We start from the raw sequence: 26,381 nt of genomic DNA, 5'->3' as shown, positions 1-26,381 counted from the left end.
GCACCGATAATATTTAGTGGTCACTGGCCAACTTTCCATTGGCCAAACCAGTAGCCAGTTGCCACCGGTTACTATTTGGTACCAAAATATTTACCATCCTCTTAGGTATTGATCAACATCAATATTATCTCTCTACAATTTATGGTTCCCGAGCTATGGCTCGTTAAATATCTAGAAATTAGCCATTTTTTGCTCAATATCACGGGAACGGTAAGTTACAGAGAGATGATATTGGTGTTAATCAACACCTAAGAGTATGGTAAACATTTTGGTACCGATATTAATTGGTGGCCACTGGCCACCGGTTACTATTTGATACCAAAATATTTACTATCCTTTTAGATATTGATCAACACCAATATGATCACTCTATGACTTACGGTTCCCGAGATATAGCTCCTTAAATCTCTAGAAATCGGCTATTTTTTGGCCAATATCTCGGGAACGGTAAGAGTGACACGAAAAATTTAATCATTTGCTCTGATAGTTTTTGATGCTCTATCGAATGCAGGGTTCAAAATTGAAAAAAAATCGCAAATAACAGACAGATACACAGACATAGTGAATTCAGTAACGAACTTTTTAAGTTCGTTGAAAATGTATGTAGAATTATGTGAGTAGACTAAGAGACAAACAAATTGTGATTAATGCATCTTATGCATATAAAATAGAATAAAAGGCCAAGTTACGAACATGTTAAGAACCAGAAGCATAATTTTAGATAAGTAATTTAAAAGGTTAAGTAATCGGCCGTAAATTTTTAACGTTTGTTGTAAGATATGGACTATAATAATCGTGAAATAGATTGCCTTTACACAGAATAAATTGTTGACTAAAGTGTTCTCGTTTTTGCAGCGATGAACGTTCGAGTCATATATTAAGTCATATGGTTAATTCCAAATAATTACAATACCATGTATATTCGAAAAAATAAGAGGAACACAACAAATAAGCTACATCAGTGTATTACTTATTGATTTGAAACTATACTGGCTTGTGTAAAAACAGGTTACATTTCCAATTGAAGACTTTTAACAATGATTGCAAAAGCCGCACCATTCAAGAAATGAGATTTTGAAAAAAAAGTCTTCAAGTGTCTTTTTTTTTTCTGCACGGAAACGCCCATTTTTCAAATACTCGTATACGTTGACTGGCCTCGTGTTTTAGTAGAACGATTGTTTTTGATCTCAAGTTAGGAGTTTCCTAGTGTAGATGACATCGCTGACTCCACGTTTCTGTTTTCTTAATTGTCTGGTATTTGGTATCGAACATTCATTATTTATTATTATTATTATTATTATTATTCATAATTTTACTTAAGAAAAGAATGTTAGTTTTTAGCTGAAATCAGACCGCTGGTTTTGGGTTTTATCAGATTCTTCTATTCATCGTTTAACTTTGTTGACTGCTGCAAAACACACTATGCTCGTTTTCACTTGATTACTTGTGTAAAGATATCCTGAGTGCAGTTTTCACAATGCTCGTTTTTCGGCAATTTCCATTGTTTAAATATACACGTAAATCAACTTTTAGGTACAAACGTTGGATACTGCAGGTAACATCTAACAATTTCATGACAGGAAAAAGACAATAAAATGTTTTGTATTTAGACCTGAAACCATGATATTCTTTGGAGTGGAGTCTCAATGTTTAGCGTTGAGTAGTAAAATCCCTGCAGCCATAATAGAGTACTCAGTTTTGGTGTTTGTTCTATTTTATATCTAATTTCATTATTTTACGCGAATATTGAGCAAGAGACATGTGTTTATGAGAAACCTTTTTTACTGCATGCAAGTGTTCATTCGTCACTTTAAAATAATAATAATACAATAATAACTATATAATTATTTTGTAATCAGATTTGTATTGAAAGAAATACAAACTTAAAAAATACATTTGGTATTAATATCACAGGCATTTTATTTACACAGTATTAATAGGATTCATTAATCTTCTGCCCTACTTCTCAGGCGCATTGCTTCCAGATATCCAGCTCTGCTCTCTGAGACAGTCCAGAACACGTACCATACCTTCGTTGTTCCAATTCACCAAATCCACTTTCTTCGGGTTTTGGGTTGAGCTATGTGAAAATAATAGAAAATCAAATTAACATATATCATTAGAAAATGATCTGTACGAAATACTTAATGTTCGACACTCATGTTCTGTAGGTTCAGCGGAACGGATGAAATTTGCAAGTGGATAATAATGGAAAAATTACTGGAGCCAAAACAACAAGAGATACATGATATCGATTAAATCAATAGGCGCGATGTTGTCTACAAGAAGTGAGAGCTCTGCAACTGTTGTGTATCCGTTTAAATTTCTGACAACAAAACACTGTCCTGCTTACACTTATTATTTTTTCTTTCTTTTCTTTTTGAACTTGTAAGAAAGAGAAATTAGTAGTTTTGAAGAATAATCTCCAAGTCTTAATTTCGAGATTGCCGTATATTCAGAAACCCCAACGAAGCTTTCCAGAAGTTGGTACACTTAGTGAAGTGTAAAATGTTTTGACAAAACTTCCTCATTACAAAATGGTTCGCGTTAGCACCTTCGCTACAGGAGACTCGAATTCGATTCTCGGTGAGAGGTCAAGTTCTACGTTAAGCTGTAGATCCAAGTCTCATATAGCCTTAGTGCTAAAAACGGACCTTCAACTCCAAAACAACTAATCGACCAACAAACTTCTGATGGCTGTATGCATCATAATCATATTCATCATGTTGATCCTTTTCTTTTTATGGGTTTTTTGAAGTGTGCCAGAATCAAGGGTGACTCAAATACCTTATTCAATTTCTGGATCGGTCTTTTTAAAAATAATAATAGCTGAACCTGAGCTATTTACACAGCACACAGTGTGACATTTTGGCAATCTAGGAAGACAAAGTTATGATATCAAGAATCTGTCACATTAAAGTGACGTAAGGTACTTTTGTGGGGTACAGTAGTAGAAATTACTGAGTCCATGCTATTGAAGATTATTATTTAAAAAGAATAGCAGTAATATCAAAGCCACGGCAACAATAACAACTTTCGTAGAACACATTCAACAAAAAAGGAAGAGTTGTTCACATAAAGAAAAACGACAACGAGGGGAAAGTTGGTTGTTTAAAACAGTAATGATCATTAGTTATTGAACAAGAGCATTGATACATGAATTTAGATTTTTTTTTTTTTTTTTTAAGCCTCCACTCCTCTCTGGAAGTTCTTTTGGTCTTTTTCATGGCAGACACAACTGTCCCTTACCAATTTGTTCTCTCTCTCCTACTTTTTCTTTTATTTCGTTTCTATCTCTCCTCTTTTCTTGTTCGAAACCACAACAGATTGAGACATGGCTGCCACTTTCTGGCATTATACCTTATTACTTTAAGCAATGCCATTTATTTTCTCTTTTTATTAATTCATAATTTAGTATTTTTTTTTTTTTTACAAAGATAAAAGGAAAACACAAAGTTCGTCATGCAGTAGACTCGCTTAAGAATAAAAAGGAAACAGGCTGAAAAGAGAACAAAGAAACAAACGAACAAAAAGCAATTATTCAGTAAGCTGACTATTTTTTGGTTTCCTGTTTCTTACCATTTTTGTTTAGTATTTATTAATTGTTTCTCTCCTGAGTTTTCATTTATCACATATTCCACTTTATGCAACACAACACAAAACACAAAATATAACACAATTTGGACTATAAAACTATACAAGACAGTCAAACATTATGTTGACTCATAAATTATTCACACATCACTCTCTGAACCGCTAATGCTGAATTCGTTGGCCGATGAGTCATCTGATGAAAATCGATGTTCGTTAGAAGTGCGCAAAGAAGGCTCATTCAATAAATACAGTACCTCTCCTTCGATACGACTGTGTTTTTTTTATGGGGGAAATCGGTAACTTCCAATGAGTGGATCAGAAGTAATGAGTCTGTAACATGTACTCTTGGCGGATAACATTTCTCTTTGGCAGATTTTACTTTATGATATGATAAGTACAGCCTAATCTTCAACGTTTTGGCCTGATCACGAATAATATTGTATTGGTGGGTTGAGAGATTTGCATTCACTATTAAAGCAACAGCTTCTTCTGGAGAGAGTTCAGGTGACCTTAGGTGTCGAAGGACCAAATGACGAGACTACTTCATCCTAGTTCCTCTCTGGGGAGAGGCACTTGAAAGTTCACTCACTATGAAGCGGAATCCCTCTTTCCTTCTTTTCTAAGTTTTAGTTCAATGGCCAACGACAGTTCCTCATGGCTTGTTTCTTCAATCAGACTCTTCAGTCTAAGTTTCTTTGATTCTTCTCTGTAGTCACTGAAAGACTTGTGTGGCCTTTCAACATGACCTTGGGATGTACCAGGCTGCGATGTCATAAAGTCAGGAAATTGAAGACTTCCTTCAACAAGCAGGAATTATTTTGCAGAAAATGTTCCCCATGTCCTGATGTTGTCTTCCACTTCACTTCAAATTTGTGACTAAAAGTCCTAAGTGCCGCCTTAATAAATGATAAATCATCATCAGATAATGGGAAGCGGCCAACTGATCATTTAAAATGCGTCAGTAAGGCATCAAATCTCGTCGAAGTTGAATTCTGTACCCGTATCTCAAATAAAGTGTATAGGGAATTTATATAGCCAATGCAATTAAAACCAAAATCTGGGGGAACAAGCGTAACGTTTAAACTAACCCCTTCAAATAACTTTTCAGTTTATTAGACTAATATGTGGATACAAGAAATACCAAGAAACTTTTAATTTTTCTGTTTTTTTCTCCCTCTCTTTCCAAGAAATTCAAAACTTTTAGCGGCCATTTTTATCAAGTTGATGCGTGATATATATTTAATTTGTTATTTTATGTAAAAATTTGATTTATTCCATTAGATGTGTATTATTTAAACGAATTTTAGAGGCCCTTCGAATTTCTTCCCTTCACATATTAGTCTTATTGGTCGCTGCATGTATTGTGCTTGTTTAAATGTATAGATGCCATGACATTTTCATAAATAAACAAAATATCATCCACTGGTAAATTTACAGCTTAAAATTTTAGTTTCATTGCTATTCAAAACTACTTTGACAGATTTGGTGGGAAATTCGAACAAATTGGACAAAACATAGTCTCCAATAATTCATAAATAATAAGTTGCGTATAGCAATCACCATGTGTTTACGAACTGCTGGAAGACTTTGCAGGATTTACCACACTATACTATCCAGATTCTTGCGAAATGTTAGCTGTTTGGACGGTTCGAGTTTACAGCACCGAGGCTATATGAGACATGGACCTACAGTTTAAGTTGGAGTCCGACCACCGTAATGCGTTCAAATTTCAGTGCTCTCCCACCGGGAATGTAATCCGGATCCCATGCACCTAAGGCGTATGCGCTAGCAACCAGATATGTAGGCAGGGCTCGAAAAATCTAGCCTCTTTAATGTACGTCCTTCCTGCACTTCTTTCATCAGTTATTTCTGAGGTGTGATAATTATTTTTGTCCTGAATATGGAACAAAGCAATTTAAAGCCCTCCCCGCTAGTCTAGGGGCTACTACGCAAGCGTTTGGTGCATGCGGTCTCGGGTTTGACTCCCGGTAGGACAGCACTGAAATTTGAATGCATTACGATGGCTCGGATTCCACCTTATACTGCAGGTTTATATCTCATATAGCCTACGTGCTGAAAACAGACGCTGAGTTTCAACAAACAATATAACAATTTCGAAAACTAGAAACTGTTGAACAAAAAACTAATGAGATAGGTTCAATATATTTTCACAGCAGCTTGTTGGAATTCGATATTCATAACAAATTTCACTGAGCAATACACTACTGTATTTACACAGAATTATAATTCACGGCTCCCGTGTAGTAAAATGATCAGTATTCGTACTCTTGGTATCAATCTTCGAGGAAGCACATAAAGTAACAATGCTAAAACAGGATATTAAAATTCTAATCAATAAATCAAATATTATAAACAATGATTTGAAATTTAGAAGCGCAAAATATCCAACTTTTCGTTATTGTTTTTGAAAGAGAGAACTTTGGTTACTAAAGCCTGTGACAAACATCTTGGCATTTCAGCTAAACGAATAAAACGCAAGCTCTGACGCGACGTTGCCGAGCGCTAAGGGGTGTGGCTATGCCTAAGCAGACGAACTACAACGCGATCAGGTGGCAGAGGATAGACGTGGATGTGTACAAAATAAAAGTGGCAATTCCGCTGGCCTCTCATTTGCTAGCAGCATTTCAAGGGAACTTGGAGCGCCACCTTCAAATGCCAAGATGTTTGTCACGCCGTTTAGCAGCACAGCCCTATACAAAAGAAACTTTTCAAGTATTCATTAAATTTCCTTCTAAGTCACTTGTAGATGCATGCTAACAGGTTCGTCTTTGGTCCATTCTCGAGTTAATTTTCCAATAGGTGCTATTCCTTAACAGTTCTCTGTACAAACATCACCATCGTTAAATTTCGCCAAATTATACAAATGTACACAAAAGGAAAGAAGATGGAGGCTGGGGGCATAAAATCAAAGATATACAATAAACTGATAGCACAGGAATTTACTCTTGGAGGTTACTTTATAGAATAGTTTGATCTCTTGCTATATGGAGGAAAACGTGATTGTATATTACAAAATTCATTCATTCATTTTTTGTTTCTTTTCAACAAAGACATAATTTATCAGCTCTTTGAAAACAACCTGCGAAGCTTCTTGTATTCGAGGTAAAGTATGTCTTCCACCATGTCAGTAACACAAAAGAATTTGTCTGTATATCCTGTGCTAAATTTTACAAAGACAAACACAATACAATAATTTATTAATTTCTATCAACACAATATACGAACAACCTGTTTCAAGTGTTTAGTTTTTTCATGCCTAGCTAAACGATAAAATCAATAAAAGTAACCATGTATGATACACGATAAAGAGTACTCATTCATAACAAATATTCTATTTATTTGTACATGAAATCAATTTCGCTGTTCTTCTGAGCAGCCAACTTGACAATAACTCTTTGGAAGTCTATTCTACCATTTTTTCTCTACTGATACTATAGCTAATGCATTGAGACGATTCTAAGTTACGGCATTTCTTTAAATGCTTTTATATTCCTTAATATGGTAAGGCAACTTTCAGTTTCTGAAGTGGATGTCGGAATATTTACTACGATTTTCACGAGTTTTCATGTGTGCTGGAAGATTCATAAATTCCAATGTCTTTCTAAAAATTCACCATCAATTTCACGGTACATTAATGGCATCTTCATTACACTCTCAACATCTGCTGTCTCGTATACCTGACTTGCTAGGTATGCTGTTTCTTAAACTGTTAACAGTATACACACAACATACAATGCAGCAAATTATTACGATATTTACAGAGATGCAGTTAGTTACGAACGTTTGGTTAGGATTAGGATTTAGATTTCTGGGCCTTTGGCATCTATGGCCATGCTACTCCGTTACGTATAAGGAATGACGTTCCTTGGCGATCACACTATCCGAGGAAAGGGAAGGAAGGAAGCGACCTGGGACCTGTATGTTAGGCTGGTCTGAAAAATTTTTACACTTTTTGACCGAGTGCCCTACCGGGAACGGAACCCGGGATCACTCCCACCAAAGGCGGAAGCGCTGGACGAACGCTTTTTCTATGTGTTTTTGCATTGTTTTCTCAAGATATTTTATGATTGTATATTTGTATTTGCGTTCTCTGTCAGAGGTTAGGCTATATAGCACAAGATTTACAGTTTAAAAATGAGATTATTGTACTGTGTTAAATGCTCTCCCACCGGGAATTGAACCCGGACTTGTCCACCAAAGGCAAACATTAGTCACTAGATAAATTAAAGAGCAAGTCATTTTATGAAGTCAACCAAACCACTGAAAACAACCGAGTTATCTGAGTCTTGGGACTCATAATGGAGAAACACAAAATATTCAAATATACCCAAAACTTTGAAGCGATCAATTAAAAGTGAGCGGATGTGACTTTTTTCTACAATATTATTATTAGCCTTAATAGAAATGATACGAAAGAGTTATGATAGAATATTTGGCGTGTTTACCAAGCGTGCACCCAGAAATTGTTTGAACGGATCTAAAGTTTGAGGGAGAGGTTTCAATACTACAAAGCACTATGTCTATGTACTGTTGATCCGGTGCAATTCTATAGCCGAGAAACAATAAATAATTATTAAGTATTGCCACCTATATTCTCAGAAAAAAATGACATTGTTTTTATAAAATAATAAAAAAAAAAGATACAGTACAGGTGAAGTGTAAGATCAAACCTTTGGGAAACATCAAGAATATTTGTACTAAACAATTATGTTTTATTATGAAAGTGTACAAAAGTATATGCTGAGTTACGAAGTTTTGAGGGATCCGGACCAGGAGAACCACCTAAGTGGATGATCCCCTGGTGCTCACACTAGTTAAATTCATTCTAGTGTCAATGTGTTTCTTACAGTTCTCATGCTTCCTTACATTTTCAATCAGATGTCTCAAGTATGTTATATCTTTAAGGTCCACTGTTAATCCCTTTAAACAACACGCAAGGAAAGCAAAACAAATGATACGTTCATTTCATAATCTGTCACCCATTTATTGCTTTAAAACAATTTTTAAATTTCGACACATTTTAGTTTTCTCCTCTGATAATAGTTAAATTTGGTTGATTATGTTCTAACTTGCTAATGTTTCGCAATCCGTCAATGCACTACATAATATACAGTAGTTTGCAATCGCTCAATAAAATTGTCTTCATAATAGGGTAATGGTAATATTTTTGCTACAAGAAATCTTCCGAAAAGTGCTCCTATGTCTAAAGTGACCTTATACTCACTAGTATTGAGAGTATTTGAGGAAAATCTAACACTACGAAACTATCAAAGATATAATAGAGGGTATATACGGAGTATACTCAATAATATTTTTATACTTCAGGTTACATGTACTTTAATTCAGGGACTAATGGAGATATAAGGGTGGGTACAAGCTATAGTTTTGAAAACAATCGAGCATATATCTATCAACAATTCTAGCAATAAATAACTTAGAAACTATGGAAAAGAAAAACTAAAAATTAATAAATCAACCTGTATACCACCACACAACACGTTTTCGCTTTTGCCACTTCGAAATACCTTGAGAAAATCACCACTCATTGCATGAAGTACAATCTCCAAACTGAAGTAACTTACGAGAGAAAAAAAAAAGCGGTTTTTATTTTTTTCAGAAATGTTACAGCTGAATGCACGTTACTGCACATAACAATATTCCTCTTTTTTCTATTTATGTGGTTAAGAAAGAACGCTGAAACAGGGAAATCAGTTTCAAAATTTCCTTTAGGTTCTCATAACACATAAAGTAAAATTTTACTATTGTAGCAATGTTACAAAATAAAGTATGTTTTCATAAGCTATTTGCCTTTCTTACAGCAGGGAAACCGTACCCAAAAGAAAAATCGGAAAATATTTACTTTGCTTTAAGATTCTCCAGGAGAGAGTTCTAAACCTCCCATTCCCCTCAGTACGACTCGGAAAGGCTTAATTTTGTTTGTTTTGTTCTATTAGTTTATTATAAGAAACTGAGACAAAAAGTAAATACAGGTAACTGATTTGAGCGAATGAATTACATACTAGTACATTCTTTTATTTTCAACTGCAAAAGTTTATTCTTGGATTCTAGTTTTTTTTTTTAAAAAAAACGTCATATTAGTACAAATTATACAATAACAGCTGTAAACACTTTACGTTCAAACCTTCTTTTGAACGTCAGGAGACCGCAGTTCCATCGCTTCGCTGCCCTTCTGTACTACACACCGAATAGCCCATCACGTTCGTAGGACTGTTGTGAACGTAGTGTGGTGATGGAATACATATAAGCAAGCAGAAGAGCAAGCGGAGAGACTTACGAAAGAAAACAAAAGAAAGCAACGAAATGACACTACACCATCCGACAATTAAATAATGAGACTGATTTTATTGTGACCAAACAAACAAAAATAGTGTAATAATACCTGTTTATTATTCAAAATACATCCATCCTGCGTCAGTACAGAGAGTGGCACGATCACGCAAGAAGTAGAATGCCGTAATACCGTCACGGTAGCTTGGATGTCTTCGACATTGTCAAAAAATCGTCCTTTTAACGGTAATTTCAGTTTAGGGAACAGAAAATAGTCGCAAGGGCACTTGACTATCTGGAAAATAGGCGAAATGCTGCAGCACACACACTTGTTTTTTGACCAAATATTCCTGAACAAGTCCTACCCGGTGAGCGGGTTCATTGTCATGGATACGGAACCAAGCTACCTGGGGCTAAGTATTCAGGCCGAACACGACAAATTCTCTTCATGAAACGCTCCAAAACACTTAAATAAAACTGGGCATTCACTGTGTAACTTTTTGGTACAAATTCGTGATGAATGATACCCTTAGTGTCGTAAAAACACAGGAGCATTGTCTTCACTTTTCACTTTTGAAGTTGAAGTTTCTCCGTATCCCCACATTCCCATACACGTATCCTCATACACTATTCGCATCAAATCAACAGTCTCTGTGGCACTTTTACCCAGTTTAACACAGAATTTGATATTCGCTCTCTGCTCCATGCTACTAGAGTGATGTGGGACTCTCAGTGACTGCTGGTAATGACGTCGTATTTCCCGTCATGCTTCGCGTGTGACAATGCGATGTTGCCAGATTGTAGAGAACGAATTACTCTTTCAAATGCACATATTGGTTTACAGATTGCATTCACTGTTTCGTCTCAATAAAATCTCTCATTTCTTAATTGTCGGGCGGTGTATAATACTCTATTATCAAACATCTTAAAGGAACAACAAAAAATGCACAATATTTGGTGGTTCACGCGCTCTTGTGAACTGCGTAAAACAATGACACTGCCTAATAATACCTTATAAGACATTGGCACAACACAATATGAATTATATGGATGCCGTTTAAAAGGGAAGACAGGCGAACAGTTCTCTTCCAATCCACTTATCACAAAACCCTTGCCTAACGTATTCTCACACAGGAAAATCGCAACAAGCTGAGACAGGAATATATAAGTACTATGTTACTTATATAACAAAAATCTTACTGGGAGATCAGCTAGGTTCGAAAGTAATCTGCCATGAAGCTTCCGGCAGTGCCTAACTTCTATGCGAAAGATTTCAACTTTCAGAAGGCTTTGGTCTGCTTTTTGTCTTTTGTTGGACTCACGGCCTGTAAGAGCGATGATCTTCGATACAATTTCTCTGTCAATGTTATTAGGATGACATTTGATTTCTACTGTTCACTTTACCGTGAGTACTTAGTGATTACTGCTTTTATACTTTGTTTGAACTAGATTGGAATAAACTTCGTGCCATATTTAAAGTGAATGTTATGTTATGACAGGTTTTTCTGGTCCTCTGACAATGGTATGACTTACGTAGTTCGCCACACATATATGAAAGTGGTTCAATATTTAGCGATTCTTTCAACGCAAGCAAAATCGACCCTTGCTTGTAGTTGACATTTTGAAGTTAGCCGGCCCCCGATAAAACATTCCCGAGACGCCACTGTTTTCGAAAATTGCACCATTTGTTTCCACATACGTACTTTTGTACTTTGTTGTAGTTAAAATAATTATTTGCTATCCCTTTCGAGTTGCAGCATGCGGAAATCCTCGCATTGTCCTAATAATGCGGTTGTGTAGTTTGCAAACGGTAAGAGATATGGCAAAGTGTTTCCTCTCAAAGTAGTTCAAAATTCAGCGATTGTTTCCATGGGGTAAAATCAACCCATGTTTTTAATTAAAAATTTCGAAGTTGTCTCCTCGTAGAGGTATTCCTGAGACGCTCCTGATTTCATAAAAACATCACCACGTAATTTGGCACAGAAATTTTAGTAATAACTTTTTTCTTTTCCAAAGATTTCTGTGCACTAGGAGCTGAGTTCAAGTCCAGTTACAGATTTCGCGAATCACCCTGTGTAATGTAACGTGTATTTACTCCATTTTATTAAAAGGTTGGAAAGAAAGAACCAATAAATTACCAAAATGAAATCAGATCTAAGACGTGGTAAAGATCTCATCACATAGGAACGCATAAAAATGTATAATAATCGCGTAAATGTTACATTGTGACTTTTATTTTTAATATCATTTTATATATTTTATTAAAATTTAGTTTTGTTGCCTCCAAAGTGAAATTCTTATTTTACATATGCAAGTTGTCTTTTAGAAATTAGGAACTATATTTCTGGGTCTTCGGTATCTATGGTAATTTAGGCAGTATTTCCATCGGGAAATAATGTCTTCTGAAGTGAAACTTTTACCTTCACGTGGCTCTGCGCTGAAAAGGGGCGTAAAATTACATATGAACAACCAATCTAATACCTAGTGTAATCAAGCATTAACGTTGTGTATCTAGAAAACACAGTATAATAAAACTCAAACAACTGATGTACGATTTACCACAATTACTCCTTATCCAAAAGTGACTTATATATATTTCAATAAAATCAATCAAGTTAAAAATTCTAGGGATTAATTGGATTAATTAAGTATTTTCTACACACACACACCACACTTCTCATTTACTCACCTTTCAAACAGACTTAGGTTAATATGACGCTTGCCCATGAGAAATAATGGCGCGATATCCACAACCCTAATTGTTTTACCTGAAAAAGGAAACAAAATCATAAGTAAATTTAAAGCAAGCATATGGACTGCTGTTTTTAACAATACAGGTATACTATCAAGAACTACTTTTATCGAGCATCCACACTGCTTCTAACTTCGAAAGCAAATATAAAGTCATAGGAAAAAAAAAAAAAAAAAAAGAGAGAGAGAGAGAGAAAAGAAAAACGAACTACTTATTGCACTTCAAACTTTAGTAGAAGACAGATGCAAAAATTCTAAAGCATGTATGAATTCCAGTGGATTTACGTGCCTCTGATGCAAAAACAAGTAGCAGTTGAGATCCACTTTAAACAGCACATCTCCTCTCAAATATCATAATTCTTAAAAAAAGTTACAATACAATTACCCAATCAGTCTATTCCATATGTTGGTACTCAAATAACGAGGCCTTTCATTTATTGCTACAAGCATAAAGAAGAGGTATTTAACATGTCGTAAAGAATGAATTTTTTTTTTTTAATTGATCCTTATGTTCTCATGTACGAAAAGTATCCAATTGCGAAATCTGAAATGGAGTTTTGGAAGCCATTTATTAAATGATGGTGGTTGTATACTTTTGCTTTATTAGCTGAAGTGCTCATTCTTCGCACGGGAAAAACAGATTTGTGGAAATTAATCTGAATTCCCTAAGAATATATATTTCAATGGAAGTGTAATTACAAAAAATACATAAATATTCTATCTTTGGCAGAAACTTTAACTTTTAAAACGCCGTTTCATCAATATGACATGATAAAAACTCGTGAGGTAGGTAGCTTACTATGTTCCTTAATTGTTTTGAAACTGGTAAGCTACTTTGTGATGCTATCACAAACAACAGAAAACGTCGATTCCAATATGGCGAAAAATATATAGAAATTGCCCCTTCCTCTCATTAGAACCTGAATTTTGGAAAATGCTGCGTCACATGTCCACTTATATGGAATGGGTTTATTTCTCTTTCCAATTTGAGGGGCATGCGAGATACTCTATTTTTGTTTTAATTTTGAACGTAATATTCCCCTTAGAGAACGCCCTTTAATCACAATGATAACTGAAACCTTGCCAGAGGCACGTACTATGTATGTTCTAAATTCATTTCGAAGTTTTCAGTCACTTTTCCGTTATGTGATCACAAACAACAGACAACTCGCTTTCAATGCTAGGTATATACTCTCCAGTTCCTCTAGCATGACGAATACAAATTTTCGTAAATATATTGGTATTATGAAGAATAGCCAAACGCATATGGAACGATGCCGGTTGTAGCACAATACCATGAAGGACTTCCACAAATGAACGATTTTCAACCACAAGATAGACCACACCTGGTTATTACTAATGATCATATGTATGAAGTCAATAGTGATATTGTTGATTTATTCACCAAAGGATCATATTGAAACATTAGCGGGATATTTATTACACAAAATGTTTCATCAGAGCAAACACAATCGGCATGTAAGTTTAAACTGTTCGTTCTTGGTGGTGTTTAAAAATCCGCCATATAATCAAACATATGAATTATCAAATCCTACCTCACCATCCACTGTTTCTGCAATAAAGTTACAGGGACGCAATGAAAAATACACATGGCTACTTGTTGATAGATCTTAAACAAGATACACCTTATTTTTTACCGACGACTTAAATCATTATGTCTGCCTAACGACGAAACATGTTTAAATTATTGTACATGCTAAAATGATAACTTAGTTTAGAGTTTTCCAATCTTTCTGATGATTCAAGATGATAATTGGGGAGACGACAAAGTCTGTTGAGTGGGAGTCCTCTGTAAGAGCTTCGTAATGCTATTCAAGGAAACACGAAGCAAACTCAAAAAAATTAAAAATGCTTATTGCATATTACAAATATTTCAAGTGAGAGTAACATGATAAGTTAAAGATAAATACAATGTCTTGCGGTCCCCAGGGGATTGGAGACCTCTTACTTAGTCTATCACGATGTCTCATACAGTGAAACACGCTGATTCTCTACGTGCTCTATACAAATAGAAACTATGTAAAGCCATAATTGCTAATAGAGACGTTTCATTGATACACGGTATTTGTTAATGTTTTTATAATGTCTTACAAGGCAATGTTCTGTGACAAGTGCACAGAAAACAAGATTAAAACATTACAAGAACACGCTCGCTACCTCGTGGACAGTTCAATATCATTGAATAAGAAAATTATTTTTGATTTGATTTGATTTTAGTGGCCCTTTCAGCAGAGGGGCTATATGAGACGTAGACTTACAGCTTAACGTGGGGTCCAAATCACACGAGCTCCCGCCAGGAATCGAATCCAGGCTCTCCCACGCTAAAAGCGCGTAGGTTACCCGCTTAACCACGAAGTAGCTCGGATAAGAAAACGAAGCATTTAGCCGTACAAGGATAGTTCTTATCAGCATTACTTGCATCTATTATAGGAAGCGTGTTATCCAGTATTTTGGTTAAACAATAATATTCATGGAACATATCAAGAAAATGGTTACAGTGCTATCAATAAATACTCCAACGAATGTATGTACATGAACGTGAATGCACTCTTGATCATGAAATATATCGTACGCGAGCAAAAGGAGCCAATATCACTTACAACTACATCGATAAAACCTGATGATGCGTTTCCGAATATGGTGACACTGTTAAACAAGAAATATTAGCCGCTATGCCACAAATGTATCATAAGAAAGTGTAATTACTATTTCATCGTTTAAAACAAGATTGTACAATTACGTAGGATCATAAAGGAACTATGTACATCAAAGACCATAAATGACAAGTGGGACTTGAAACAGAGTTTTCAAGTTAGCACATGACTTGTGGGGTTCCAAACTCGAAATGTAAGTCCACAAGAGAGAAAATGAAGAAGTGACTTACGCGCAAGATTAGTGTGATTATTGACCTGTACCAACACAGGCACGTTGCTCACACAGAGAAATGACAGCTCGTCTAGTGTCGAAGAGCAATTAAAACATCAAAGTAGCTCGTTTGCAGTTGTTTGCTGCATGACCTTAAGGTGGACCTGTCAGCAGCCGCATCAACTAGACGAATACGTCAGGTATTTGGGGAGGATGCTGTTAACGAACCGCCAGGCATTGGTTCCAGAAGTTCAGATCGGGATTTGAGCCTTTTTGATTGATAAAACCCGCAGCGAGCGACCATAGGTATTGAATGATAATGCTCTGAATAGATCGATAGATAGCAACGCCAGTCAAACGAGCCGTAAACTTGCCGAACGCTTTCAAATTTTCGAGAAAACTGGCAGATTTCACATGCACCGTACAGGAAATGTATACATAAAGTAAGCAAGTGGGTACCTCACACACTGTCGGCAGTTAAAAACAAAAAAATGAGTGGCAGCCTGTTCGTTGTTGTTGTCTCTGCACCGCAACACACACATATTCGATTAAGTGCTTACGAGCGACGAAAAGTGGGTCCAATATGACACTCCCTGGGGTACCAGACATCGGTTGTCATAATCGATCTTGTGCTTCGCATTGTCACACACGCCAGATCACATTCCGTGTCTGGTGGACTAGTCGCCAACAGGTACATTGCGAACTCCTACCACCTGATCACACTATGACTGCGGACCTGTACTCGCAGCAGTTGCAACAAGTACAACATGCATTGGAGCACAAGCTAGCGTTGGTTATCGTAAGGGTGTGCTGATGCGAGACCATACACAGCAAGGACGACCACGTGTTTCATTCAATGACACTGTGTATCCACCATACTTACCGGATCCAGCACCATCATATTATCATCTGTTCCATTCCCTCGGCAAAAACCTTCGTAAGAAATCTTTCGACAATGAGGCAGACCTGCGGCACGAACTTCTTTCCGTCCAAGATCCCCGAGTTTTATCAACAGGTCATTGTGCAGTTGAAGAAACATTGGCAAAGGGTGCTGGATGCTAATGGAGATTATTTCGAGACCTAACACTGAGTACCATGCGCTGTATATTTGTCTTGTTTCTGATGATCACGAACGACTAAAATTTGGCTACTTCTTCACCAAATTTGGTTTAGTGTCGCCCAGTAGTTACCGAGAAATAAGTACCACATACACACACATACCTGGAGTGAAACTATAAGCTCCCGTACACTTACGTCGGGAGCTAATAATCTATTTTATAAAATTGAAAGTGACTGTGTTTGTGACTCCTAATCTCTTGAACCACCCAACAGATCTCGATCAAATTTTGAACATAGATGAGATTCGAGCCTGGGAGTGCTTTCATCTATTCACTTTGACAGTAGAACTTAGGGGAAGGGGAGGAAGGGAAGATATAAAAAATAATAAAATTTAATAACCCTTGAACCACCTGACCGATCTCGATTAAATTTTCAATATAGATGTGATTGGGACCTGGGATGGTTTTTATCATTTCACTTTGATGGTAGAACTTAGGGGAGGGTGAGATATACAAAAATCAATATATATATATATATATATATATATATATATATATAACTGACACTGTTCGTGACTTAATAACTCTTGAACCACCCAATCGATCTGAATTATTTTCAACATAAATGAGAATCGAACCTGGGAAGTTTTTTTTTTTTTTATAATTTCAATTTGACGGTAGAACTTAGGGGAGGGGGAATATATAAAAATGAATAAAACTTAATAACACTTGAACCACCCGAAAAATCTTGATCACACTTTCAACATACATACGGTTTGGGCTTGGGATGTTTTCATCATTTCACTTTGATGATGCAACGTAGGGGAGGGGAGGAGGGAGAGAAATATTTAAAAAATGAAAGTGACTGCCTTTGTGACTTCATCACTCTTAAACCACCCAACCGATCTCGATCAAATTTTCAACATAGATGAGGTTCGGACCTGGCATGTTTTTATATCACTTTAACGGTGCAACTTAGAGGAGGGGGAGATATTTAAAAATGATGGAAAATGACCGATATTAGTGTCGAATCTACAGTTTTAGAGGTTGCTGAGATGAACAGTGACAGTTCCGATGCTGTTTAAATCCAAATTCATCCCGAAACTTTGGGGAAGGGGATATATGATATAAAATGATCATTATCAGTGTCAAATCCATAGTTTCGGGGTCGCTGAGATGAACAATGACACTTGTGATGCCGTTTAAATCCAAATTCAGTCCGCAACTTTGGGGAAAGGGGATGGAGGGATACATGGAAATGGTCACAAATGACCAATATTAGTGTCGAATTCATGGTTTTCAGGGTCATTGAGTTGTACAGTAACACTTCCGATCCCACTTACATCCGAATTCAGCCCAGCAACTTGGGAAGGGGATGATACGTAAAAATGATTTTAAAAAATGACTAATATTAGTGTTGAATTCATAGTTTTCGTGGTCGATGAAATGAACTGTGACACTTCCGATCCCGTTTAAATCCAAATTTAGCCTGCAACTTTGGGGAGGGGGAGGGAAGAGATACAAAAAGAAAAATGATCGAAAATGACCGATATCAGTGTCGAAAGTATGGTTTTCGGGGTCGCTGAGATTAACAGTTACAATTCCGATGCCGTGTCCCGTAACATGAGGTCGGGAAGGGGGATATATAAAATCATCGAAAATTACCGATAATAGTGCCGAATCCATAGTTTTCGAGGTCGCTGAGATGAACAGTGACACTTCTAATGCAGTTTAAATACAAATTCAACCACTCAACATGCGGGAGGAAGAGGGGGGAATATAAAAAATGATTGAAAACGGCTGATATCAAAGAACGCTTTAGTAATAGTAAAAAGTGACTGACTAACGGAACATATTACTACTATTTTTTTTTTTTTTTAAATTTAACTCAGAGAAGCGGGTAATTGATGCTAGTAATTTATATTGCAATGTCTCTTATGGACTTATTTTTATTCTCTATCTTGCATGTTGTACACAAATATGTGGTGTCGGGATATATTATGATTTTACTGTCGTTTCAGATACACCAGTGATGTCAAAAGGAACTGCAATGGTACCCACCGGAATATTGGAAGAGAGTTACCTGCATCGTGATGATTTGTGCCAGGCACCCAAATTCCACAATGAATGCTACGTGAACACCGTAAAAGCAATACGACGTGAAATGCAGAGATGCAACGGAACCTACGAAGCCGTGGCTGGTAGGAAAACACAGAGATTACATTCCGACTGTTACCAAGCACAAGTATTCACTCAACAACTGCAGGAGAAAGTGATGCCAACCTAGGCAATGAACTACGAGTTCTAGCGCTGGAATGTATGTTCCAGTGTCCAGCACCAACCTGGGTGTGAATGAGAACCTCCTAAACGCTATCACTCCTACAACAGACAAAGGCTTCTGACAGAAAAGGTTCGAGCAAACCGCTTGATCAAGGCAAAGAAACTCCTTAACAAAGTGAAACATCCAGTTGAACTAAGAACAATGTGTTTCTTCACTGATGACATTTTTCGGGACCAGGTACACAACCCCTAGAACTATTCAATCATAATCAAACTATTCAAACTATATCAATTCTATCTTATTTTCACAGGCTACTCTAAGTTTACCTGGTAACAGCAAGTCTCACATTTATAAACACTTTGTGCCATCTCATATTCCTACATTCTCCCCCCTTTACAAAAAAGGAACTTGGCTAACATAACACAAAACTTCCTAAGCTGAATCTAAGAATTTGAATAAGTGTCGATTCCATGCCATCTCACAGGCTGTCTGCTTCTATGTCGCTCATACCATTTGGCCATCAAAAAGTCTATTTGTGCGTGCTTCGAAAGAAACAAGAAGCTTATTGAAGCTGGTGCAAGTTTGGTTCCATGAGTTAGACGTATACTTGTGCCAGTCTCTCGTACACAACATGCCAAGTAGGTTGGTAGCACTGAAAGCGGCACATGGGAAACATACAAAGTATTGAATGGGGTATATACAAAGTTATAGCTTTTAAACATTTAACAGTAATGAAAAAAAAGAAGAAAAAAAGAAAAGAGAGAAAGAAAAAAAACGCATCCATTTCTTGTTCATTAACGAGATGTTAACATGCGTTCATACAAAATGCATTAAAAAACAAATATGTTCATACTTTTTATAATAATGGTTATTTTTAGCGTATTACTATATAATATATTGTATTTGAATTTTTTGTCTCTATATATGTAGTAGATAAAACACAAAACGATGTATGAGAAATAATGTGAAACCATTGCAATTAATATCCTTTATAATATATATAACAATTCGCAAAATGTATCGATTTTTCATAGGTGGTGCAGTTATTTTGTAACAGACTGTATATAATGTACAGTGATTATGCAGTTACACAGCACGCCACATACTTTCTTCCAATTTCGCCATCACTTTTGCATTATGTGTGTTACTTCCACATCCAAATGACAGTTTTTGGCAACAGATGAGCTTTTTTTTTTTTTCATTCAACTTCTTCCTTGTTTGTAGAGATGCAAGGGCTCGAAAAAAAAAACGGCTTTTTTGGAGAAAAACTCGGTTTTTTCTGCTTTGCTTTTTTGTTTCGGAAATTTTGGGCTTTTTTCAAAATACTGCTTTAAATTGATAAAACAGACTTTGTATCGCTTCTCTATAACACAAAGAATCATTTAATTAGTGGTTGATGCTGATAATATAAAACATCGAAAATAAACTATGAATTTCGAAAAAATATTTCAAACAATTTTTCTTCAACATATTTACATTATGAATTCCACAGGATTAACCAATGTATATAATAAGAATTTTTTAACCTCCTATATACAAAAGTAAGCAGAATTGGCAAGAACCGTGGTTGCTTTTGAAAATGCCAAAAACTCGTTTTTTGGGGGATGTTTAAACCAGGATTTTTTGGTTTAAACCAGGCTTTTTTGACTTAGATTTTTTGCTTTATGTATTTATATTACATATTCACAGAAATAGCCTAAGTTTGTTTCGCCTTGATGTTATTATGCAACAGCGGGGTTATGCCGGAAGAACTCGCATAAGCTTAAAGAAGTGCGGTCAGTAAATTTCTTAAGTTGAGAATCTCCCGCCCTAGCCACTGGGAAAATCCCGTCATTACTTGAAATGTAAGACAATAACGGGAAAATCCTGTTATTGCTTTGCATGTAAAATTTAAAGGTCAACGTACCATAATCAGTACGCTAAAACTGAGGTATTAAATTACAAATTTAGTACCGGTACGTAGATATCATTGAAAGTCCAATCCAAGCTAATGTTGGAAGCTACGTAGGCAATCGATAAATTTTGCCAATTTCTATCAATATATTTAAGCAATATTGGCTTCTTTATAAAACAACACGCATTTAGGCATGTAGAAATATACAATTTGGTTTGTTTCGTATATTTAGGCTTAACATCCTTACGAAATACCGAGGTTATCAAGGAGAAGACTTTCGCTTAAACTGACATCCGAACCGCTACTTGGGTTACGCATGAAAGAAGGATTGTGGTTCGACCGAGAATTGAACATGGGACACCTTAATTAAAAGGTGAAAGGGAAATAAAACTATTGCAGGTGGTTTGATATCTGGAAACGTTACCATGAAGTTCACACGATTCGCATTTTTCATTCTTTTTATTTTTGTGGTTTAAACCAGTTATTAAAAAAAAAAAAGTTGGTGTAAATCAGCCAACCCTAAAAGTAAACACTTCTTTTTAAAAAATACACAAATAACTAGCAAAATTGTATGTAGTAGTTTTACTTCAAAATATTCCATACCCTCTTTTCGAAACAAAATAAAATTAAAATAAAACATAAGAGAAATATTAGGCTGCACATCTAGAGCGTTAGGTTCTGTATATTCTTGAAATTCTACAGTTAAGTTTTATATACCTACCATCACGGTTTACCCAATCCTCAAGTTTTCTTAATTTTTAACAAGAGGGATTCAGCATATCATTACGGAAGTCCACCCGCCCCCAAAAAGGACTACGGAATATATTTAAGTTAAGCTAAATACAACTGCACAACAAACATGACTGAGTGGTTAGCTTTTGCGCTTCTATCAGGAAGTCCGGGATTCAAACCAGCATTCGACCATTCTGACAAAGCTTTTCTTCATTCCATCTGTGAATGTAGAAATAGTGCGTGTACTGTGAGTTGGCCGACTTCCTTTCTTATTGTTTTTAAATCGTTATTATTACTAATTATCAGCAGTGACGGTTTTGCGAAGGTTAGGGGGGCGGTCTTTTGGACTGAAGCCTGTTCCCCAAAGTTACGGAATGTCTGCAACAAACGAAATATCTATTAGTTATGCCTTTACTCATAAACTTTAAGCTCCCGTCAAATCAAAATTACGAATGTTTAGAAAAACTAAACATTAGTAAGAAAAACCCTTCCCAAAATACTTTTCTAAATCCGCCATTGATTCTCAGTATAAAATGATTTTTTAAGTTGTATCCGGAAGATTACTGCTAAACATATAAACGAAACGAAATATTAGTTATGCCTGTACTCATAAACTTCAAGCACTTCCCAAATAAAATTAGGACTTTTTAGGAAACGAAACAATCAGAAAAAAAACCCTCCTAAAGTACTTTTCTAAATCCGCTACTGATTATTTGTATAAATTGGTATTCAAGGTTGTGTCCGGAAAATTATTGCTAAATCACTTCACAGCTACAGTATAACAGAAATGTGGAAGTACGGTTTGACATATATTGAAAAACGTACGCTTTGACGGATAAATAGAAAAACGGGCAAGTTTAACTTTTGCGCTAGAAGCTAGAGTACTAAAAGCTCTTAGAAATGAAACACAGATGACAAACTAGAGAAGAAAAAAGATGTCGATAACTCAAAAGTTAAAATAAAGTTAAATAGCCTCTAAAATTACCCTCAAATACTACATTCTTCATGTTAGCTTTAATTCGTAAAACATGTGCTCCATCCATCTTGATGGTGAATTTCAGAGCGAAATATGGCATTTAGGTCATGGAATTCTTATCTAACTATAGAATATACTATAAGAAAGCTATTTAGATAGAAAAATCATGAAGTTGAAAAAAGCCAAAATTTCCAAAATTCTCGTTTTTTTCCCAAAAAAGCCGGCTTTTTATGTGAAAAAAACATCAATTCAAAAAAGCCGGCTTTTTTGCATCTCTACTTGTTTGTATTGCATCGACAAACATCACACCAAGGAGCTTCATCCCTCACACCTTAAGTTACAACATACATAACAATGCTGAAGAGATACGGGTTTAAGGTTTAGCCCTGGTGTAATTCAACTCGAACAGGGATTTGGTGTGTTAATCCCACACTACTTACTTGGGTCGTGGTTCATGTATATGTATCTTGAATTATCCTTACTTATTTCTCTCGCACTCCTTCTTTCTCAGACATCTCCATGCTTCTTGACGTGGTACTGTTGCAGGCTTTTCCAAATCAATAAAGACCATATGCAATCCCTTGTGTTTTTCCTTATGCTTTTCAATAGTTTGTTTTAGTATAAAAAAATGCGTCCGTTGCACTCTTCCCTGGCATAAATCCAAATTGTTTTCCTATTGCTATTTCCTTCCGTAATCGCCCATCTACAATTTTCTTCCAAATCTTTATCGAATATGACATTAATATGATTCCTTTGTAGTTTCCACAATCGTGTACTTCTCTCTTCTTAATAATAATAATAATAATAATAATAATAATAATAATAATAATAATAATAATAATAATAAAATAAAAGTAAAAATTTTTAAAAAATCACCATCCCTCCATTCACGTGGTATTTTCTCCTGTTCATACATTTTATGAATCAAGTCCCATACGAAATACAGCAGGAAGTCGAAAATCCGAACTAATTGGGACCACAGGTGGTTCGGATTTTCAAACTGTTCGGATTTTCGAAAATGACCAAGAAAATGCCATTTAGGCTTAAATATACTGTACGGTATGCTCTTTTATCGATACAGTGGTTATACTGTACATACAGCAATTACAATACCATACTTAAGGCTACTTACATTTAATGTTTCTGAAGAACCTGCTCGTACACTAAATTACACTGTTCTTCTAACTCACACTTAAAACTTAAGGCCTAAGGACAAATAAGGAAAAATAAAAATAAAAAATGTATGACAAACAATTACATATGAATGAGCTTTGGTAAAAACAGTGACTTCACACAAACCCGACGGACAACTCTATTGTTTGTTTACCGCCAACGCTAAGACAAAATGTAAAAAGCTTCTAGGGATCGCATTCGTATTTTTGACGTTCGGATTATCGACGTCCTACTGTATATACCTTCACTTCAAACTCTTCCATATTTCTACTGGTATGCTATCTGGACCTATCGCTTTTATCGTCCTCACTTTTTTAAAAGCTTTCTCTATTTCTTCCCTGCTTATTCTTGGTGTTGTTCCAAGATTTGAAGTTCCATTGCCAAAAACTTTTCTAGGATTTTCTTCACTTAAAAGCTTTTGAAATAACTAACCCATTTCTGTTTGGTCCTATCTTCGTCGGTAAGCATCAATCCTTGATCTTTTATTTGCCTAATATGCGTAATATTCTTGGCTAGTTTTTTGCTAATCTGTAGAACACCTCCACTTCACCTAATGTTTCAAGTTTGTCATACATTTCACTCCAAGCTTGTGCTTTTGTTCAAGCCACTGCCACCCAGTTTTCTCTGCGGCCGTTAGTATGATTCTATTGTTGACGCTCTACCATTTTTTCACATTCTCTTTTTGCAGGTTTACTCTTTCATTAACAGTTTCCTTGAACGGTCCCCTTAATTTATCCCCTTTCAATCCCCACCATCTAATTTTTGCCTCTCCATTTCGAAGCTTCTTTTTGTATCTACTTCCGAACTTCCAGTCTACCCTCAGCATTCTTCTATGTTGTGAGGCCACGCTTTCACAACTCATTACCTTGCAGTTCTTAAGTTCTTTGAAATATTGTCTTCGGCACAAAATATCAACGTGTGCTACAAATTTCTATGTAGTTTAACTTAAAGCTATCTACTTGAGTGCTGTCATTAGACAATTTCTATGAATTAGAAATGAAATAATTTTTTCGAATTATTTCAGATGTGTCTGACATCACACCACAGCCCGATAGGACTCGAATTATTTTGTCTTACAGAGCCTACTCAACAGTAATGTCACAAAGTTATCATTATATCTATCCCAACATTGCAAACGTAATGTAATACTCACTAGATCAATCTTCTGCTGCACTGATCCTCTTGCTGTACCAACTTCACACTCTCCGTACTGGCTTTCAACTCCCGAGCTAATTCTCTGCATCCCCCAAGATTCCTCGTTTTCCGGCATCTTTGAACTTCCTCGAACTGTTTGTTCTAGCATAGAGTTTTTACCTAAGACCTTCTTATGAAACTCCTTATGATGTATGAATACTTCCTCAATCTGTGGCGTGATGTCTACCTTATCTTTCTTATTTCCTTAAACTAAGTTATTTACAGTTTCCGTTTTACATCATTCTCAAAATAAAAGTAGAAAATTACTGAATTTTGGGCACTTTACAATATAATCGATTTGACTTTCTTTTCCACTACACTTCTAAGTCAAAAGCTCCTTCCTATTCTGAAAAATATTTATTGAAAATCACCAAATCGAAAGTTGTTGCAAAGTCTATCACTCTTTCTTCTTTCTCGTTTTCTCCCACACCCCAGCCACCGTGTATTCTCTCAATCCCTTCCTTGCTTCTACCGTAATACCTATTTAAGTTATCCTCATGATTACTTTTTTCTCTATCGAGATACGAAACCTACGAAAAACTACAATTTCGTGAAGATATCAAATAAATCAGATCAGAAGTCCGAGTTTTGTTTGCTAATTTCACATGGAATGACTCAAGCAGTAAGGCAGCTAAATTCATTTTGAGGGCTAAGAATATTAAGTAACAATACCAGGAAATTAGGAGAATCATCCGATTTCAGATGGAAGAAAGCGGTTAAACTTGATTTGAGTTCGACAATGTTTATTTAAAGCATCTCTGAGAAAATTCAGTTCATGGCAACTGGAGACGGACTAAGATTTTCCCTAGTGATTTGCAAGAAACAGAGACAATCAGCTTTTGTAGTGCGAGAGAACGATTTGACTCGGTCTTGATATTTTCAAAAGTTATTTAGGGCGAGGGAGTTTACGCAATTACGAGTGAAACGACTGTGTCCACATGATTACTGAACAGGGTTGGCAAAAAACGTTTTTTATTGAAAAAACCAAAAAACCCGTTTTTTTTTTGGTTTAAACCTTTTTTTTTTTTGTTTAAATAATTTGCTCTATGTATTTATATCACATATGGACAGAAATAAGTTTGTTTCGCCTTGGTGTTATTATGCAACAACCGGGTTATGCTGAGAGGGTTCTCGTAAGCTTAAACCGGAATCCAAACAGTTCTCGGCTTACATCCGAGAGAAATGTCCTCTATTTGAACTCAAAACAGGGACTAATTGTCCACAAATGCGATACGTCTGCCGACTCACTCACGAAGGACTCCTGATAAAAATACGTTGTACTGATCTTTACATACTTGTCAATATAATTGTCAAGAGTCACTTCAGGACAAAAAAGTTGCACAAGTGAAACCATTATACAGAATTATATATGGACAATTTCAAAATACTGCAGAGTACAGAAGAACTAACAGTCCAAGTTTGTTCACTACGACTTTTATTAATCCAAGTGTAAGAAATACGACGACTTAATTTGTATATCAGTAAGAAAACTGAATAAAAATACGAATTTGAGTGCAGTTTGGCTCTAACTCA

At 35.8% G+C, this 26,381-nt stretch overlaps 1 protein-coding gene across 1 annotated transcript in view; it reads right to left on the bottom strand.

Moving 5' to 3' along the window:
* Positions 1 to 1,844: 1,844 nt before the first annotated feature.
* LOC145688501 (maternal effect protein oskar-like) overlaps positions 1,845 to 26,381 on the bottom strand; it is a 75,597-nt gene continuing 51,060 nt past the window's right edge. Inside the window, exons 5-6 of the mRNA XM_081762839.1 lie at positions 12,593 to 12,671; positions 1,845 to 2,080 (exon numbers count right to left, since the gene is read on the bottom strand). Of these exons, the coding sequence (XP_081618965.1) occupies positions 1,960 to 2,080; positions 12,593 to 12,671 (200 nt within the window). The 3' untranslated portion in view covers positions 1,845 to 1,959. The remainder of the gene's footprint in view (positions 2,081 to 12,592; positions 12,672 to 26,381) is intronic.

This window comes from Thermobia domestica, chromosome 6 (genome assembly GCF_964235325.1).
Source record: "Thermobia domestica chromosome 6, izTheDome1.hap1.1, whole genome shotgun sequence".
Taxonomy (NCBI): domain Eukaryota; kingdom Metazoa; phylum Arthropoda; class Insecta; order Zygentoma; family Lepismatidae; genus Thermobia; species Thermobia domestica.
The sequence above is the reverse complement of the archived record's forward strand: the minus strand, read 5'-3'. Positions and strand labels throughout refer to the sequence as shown.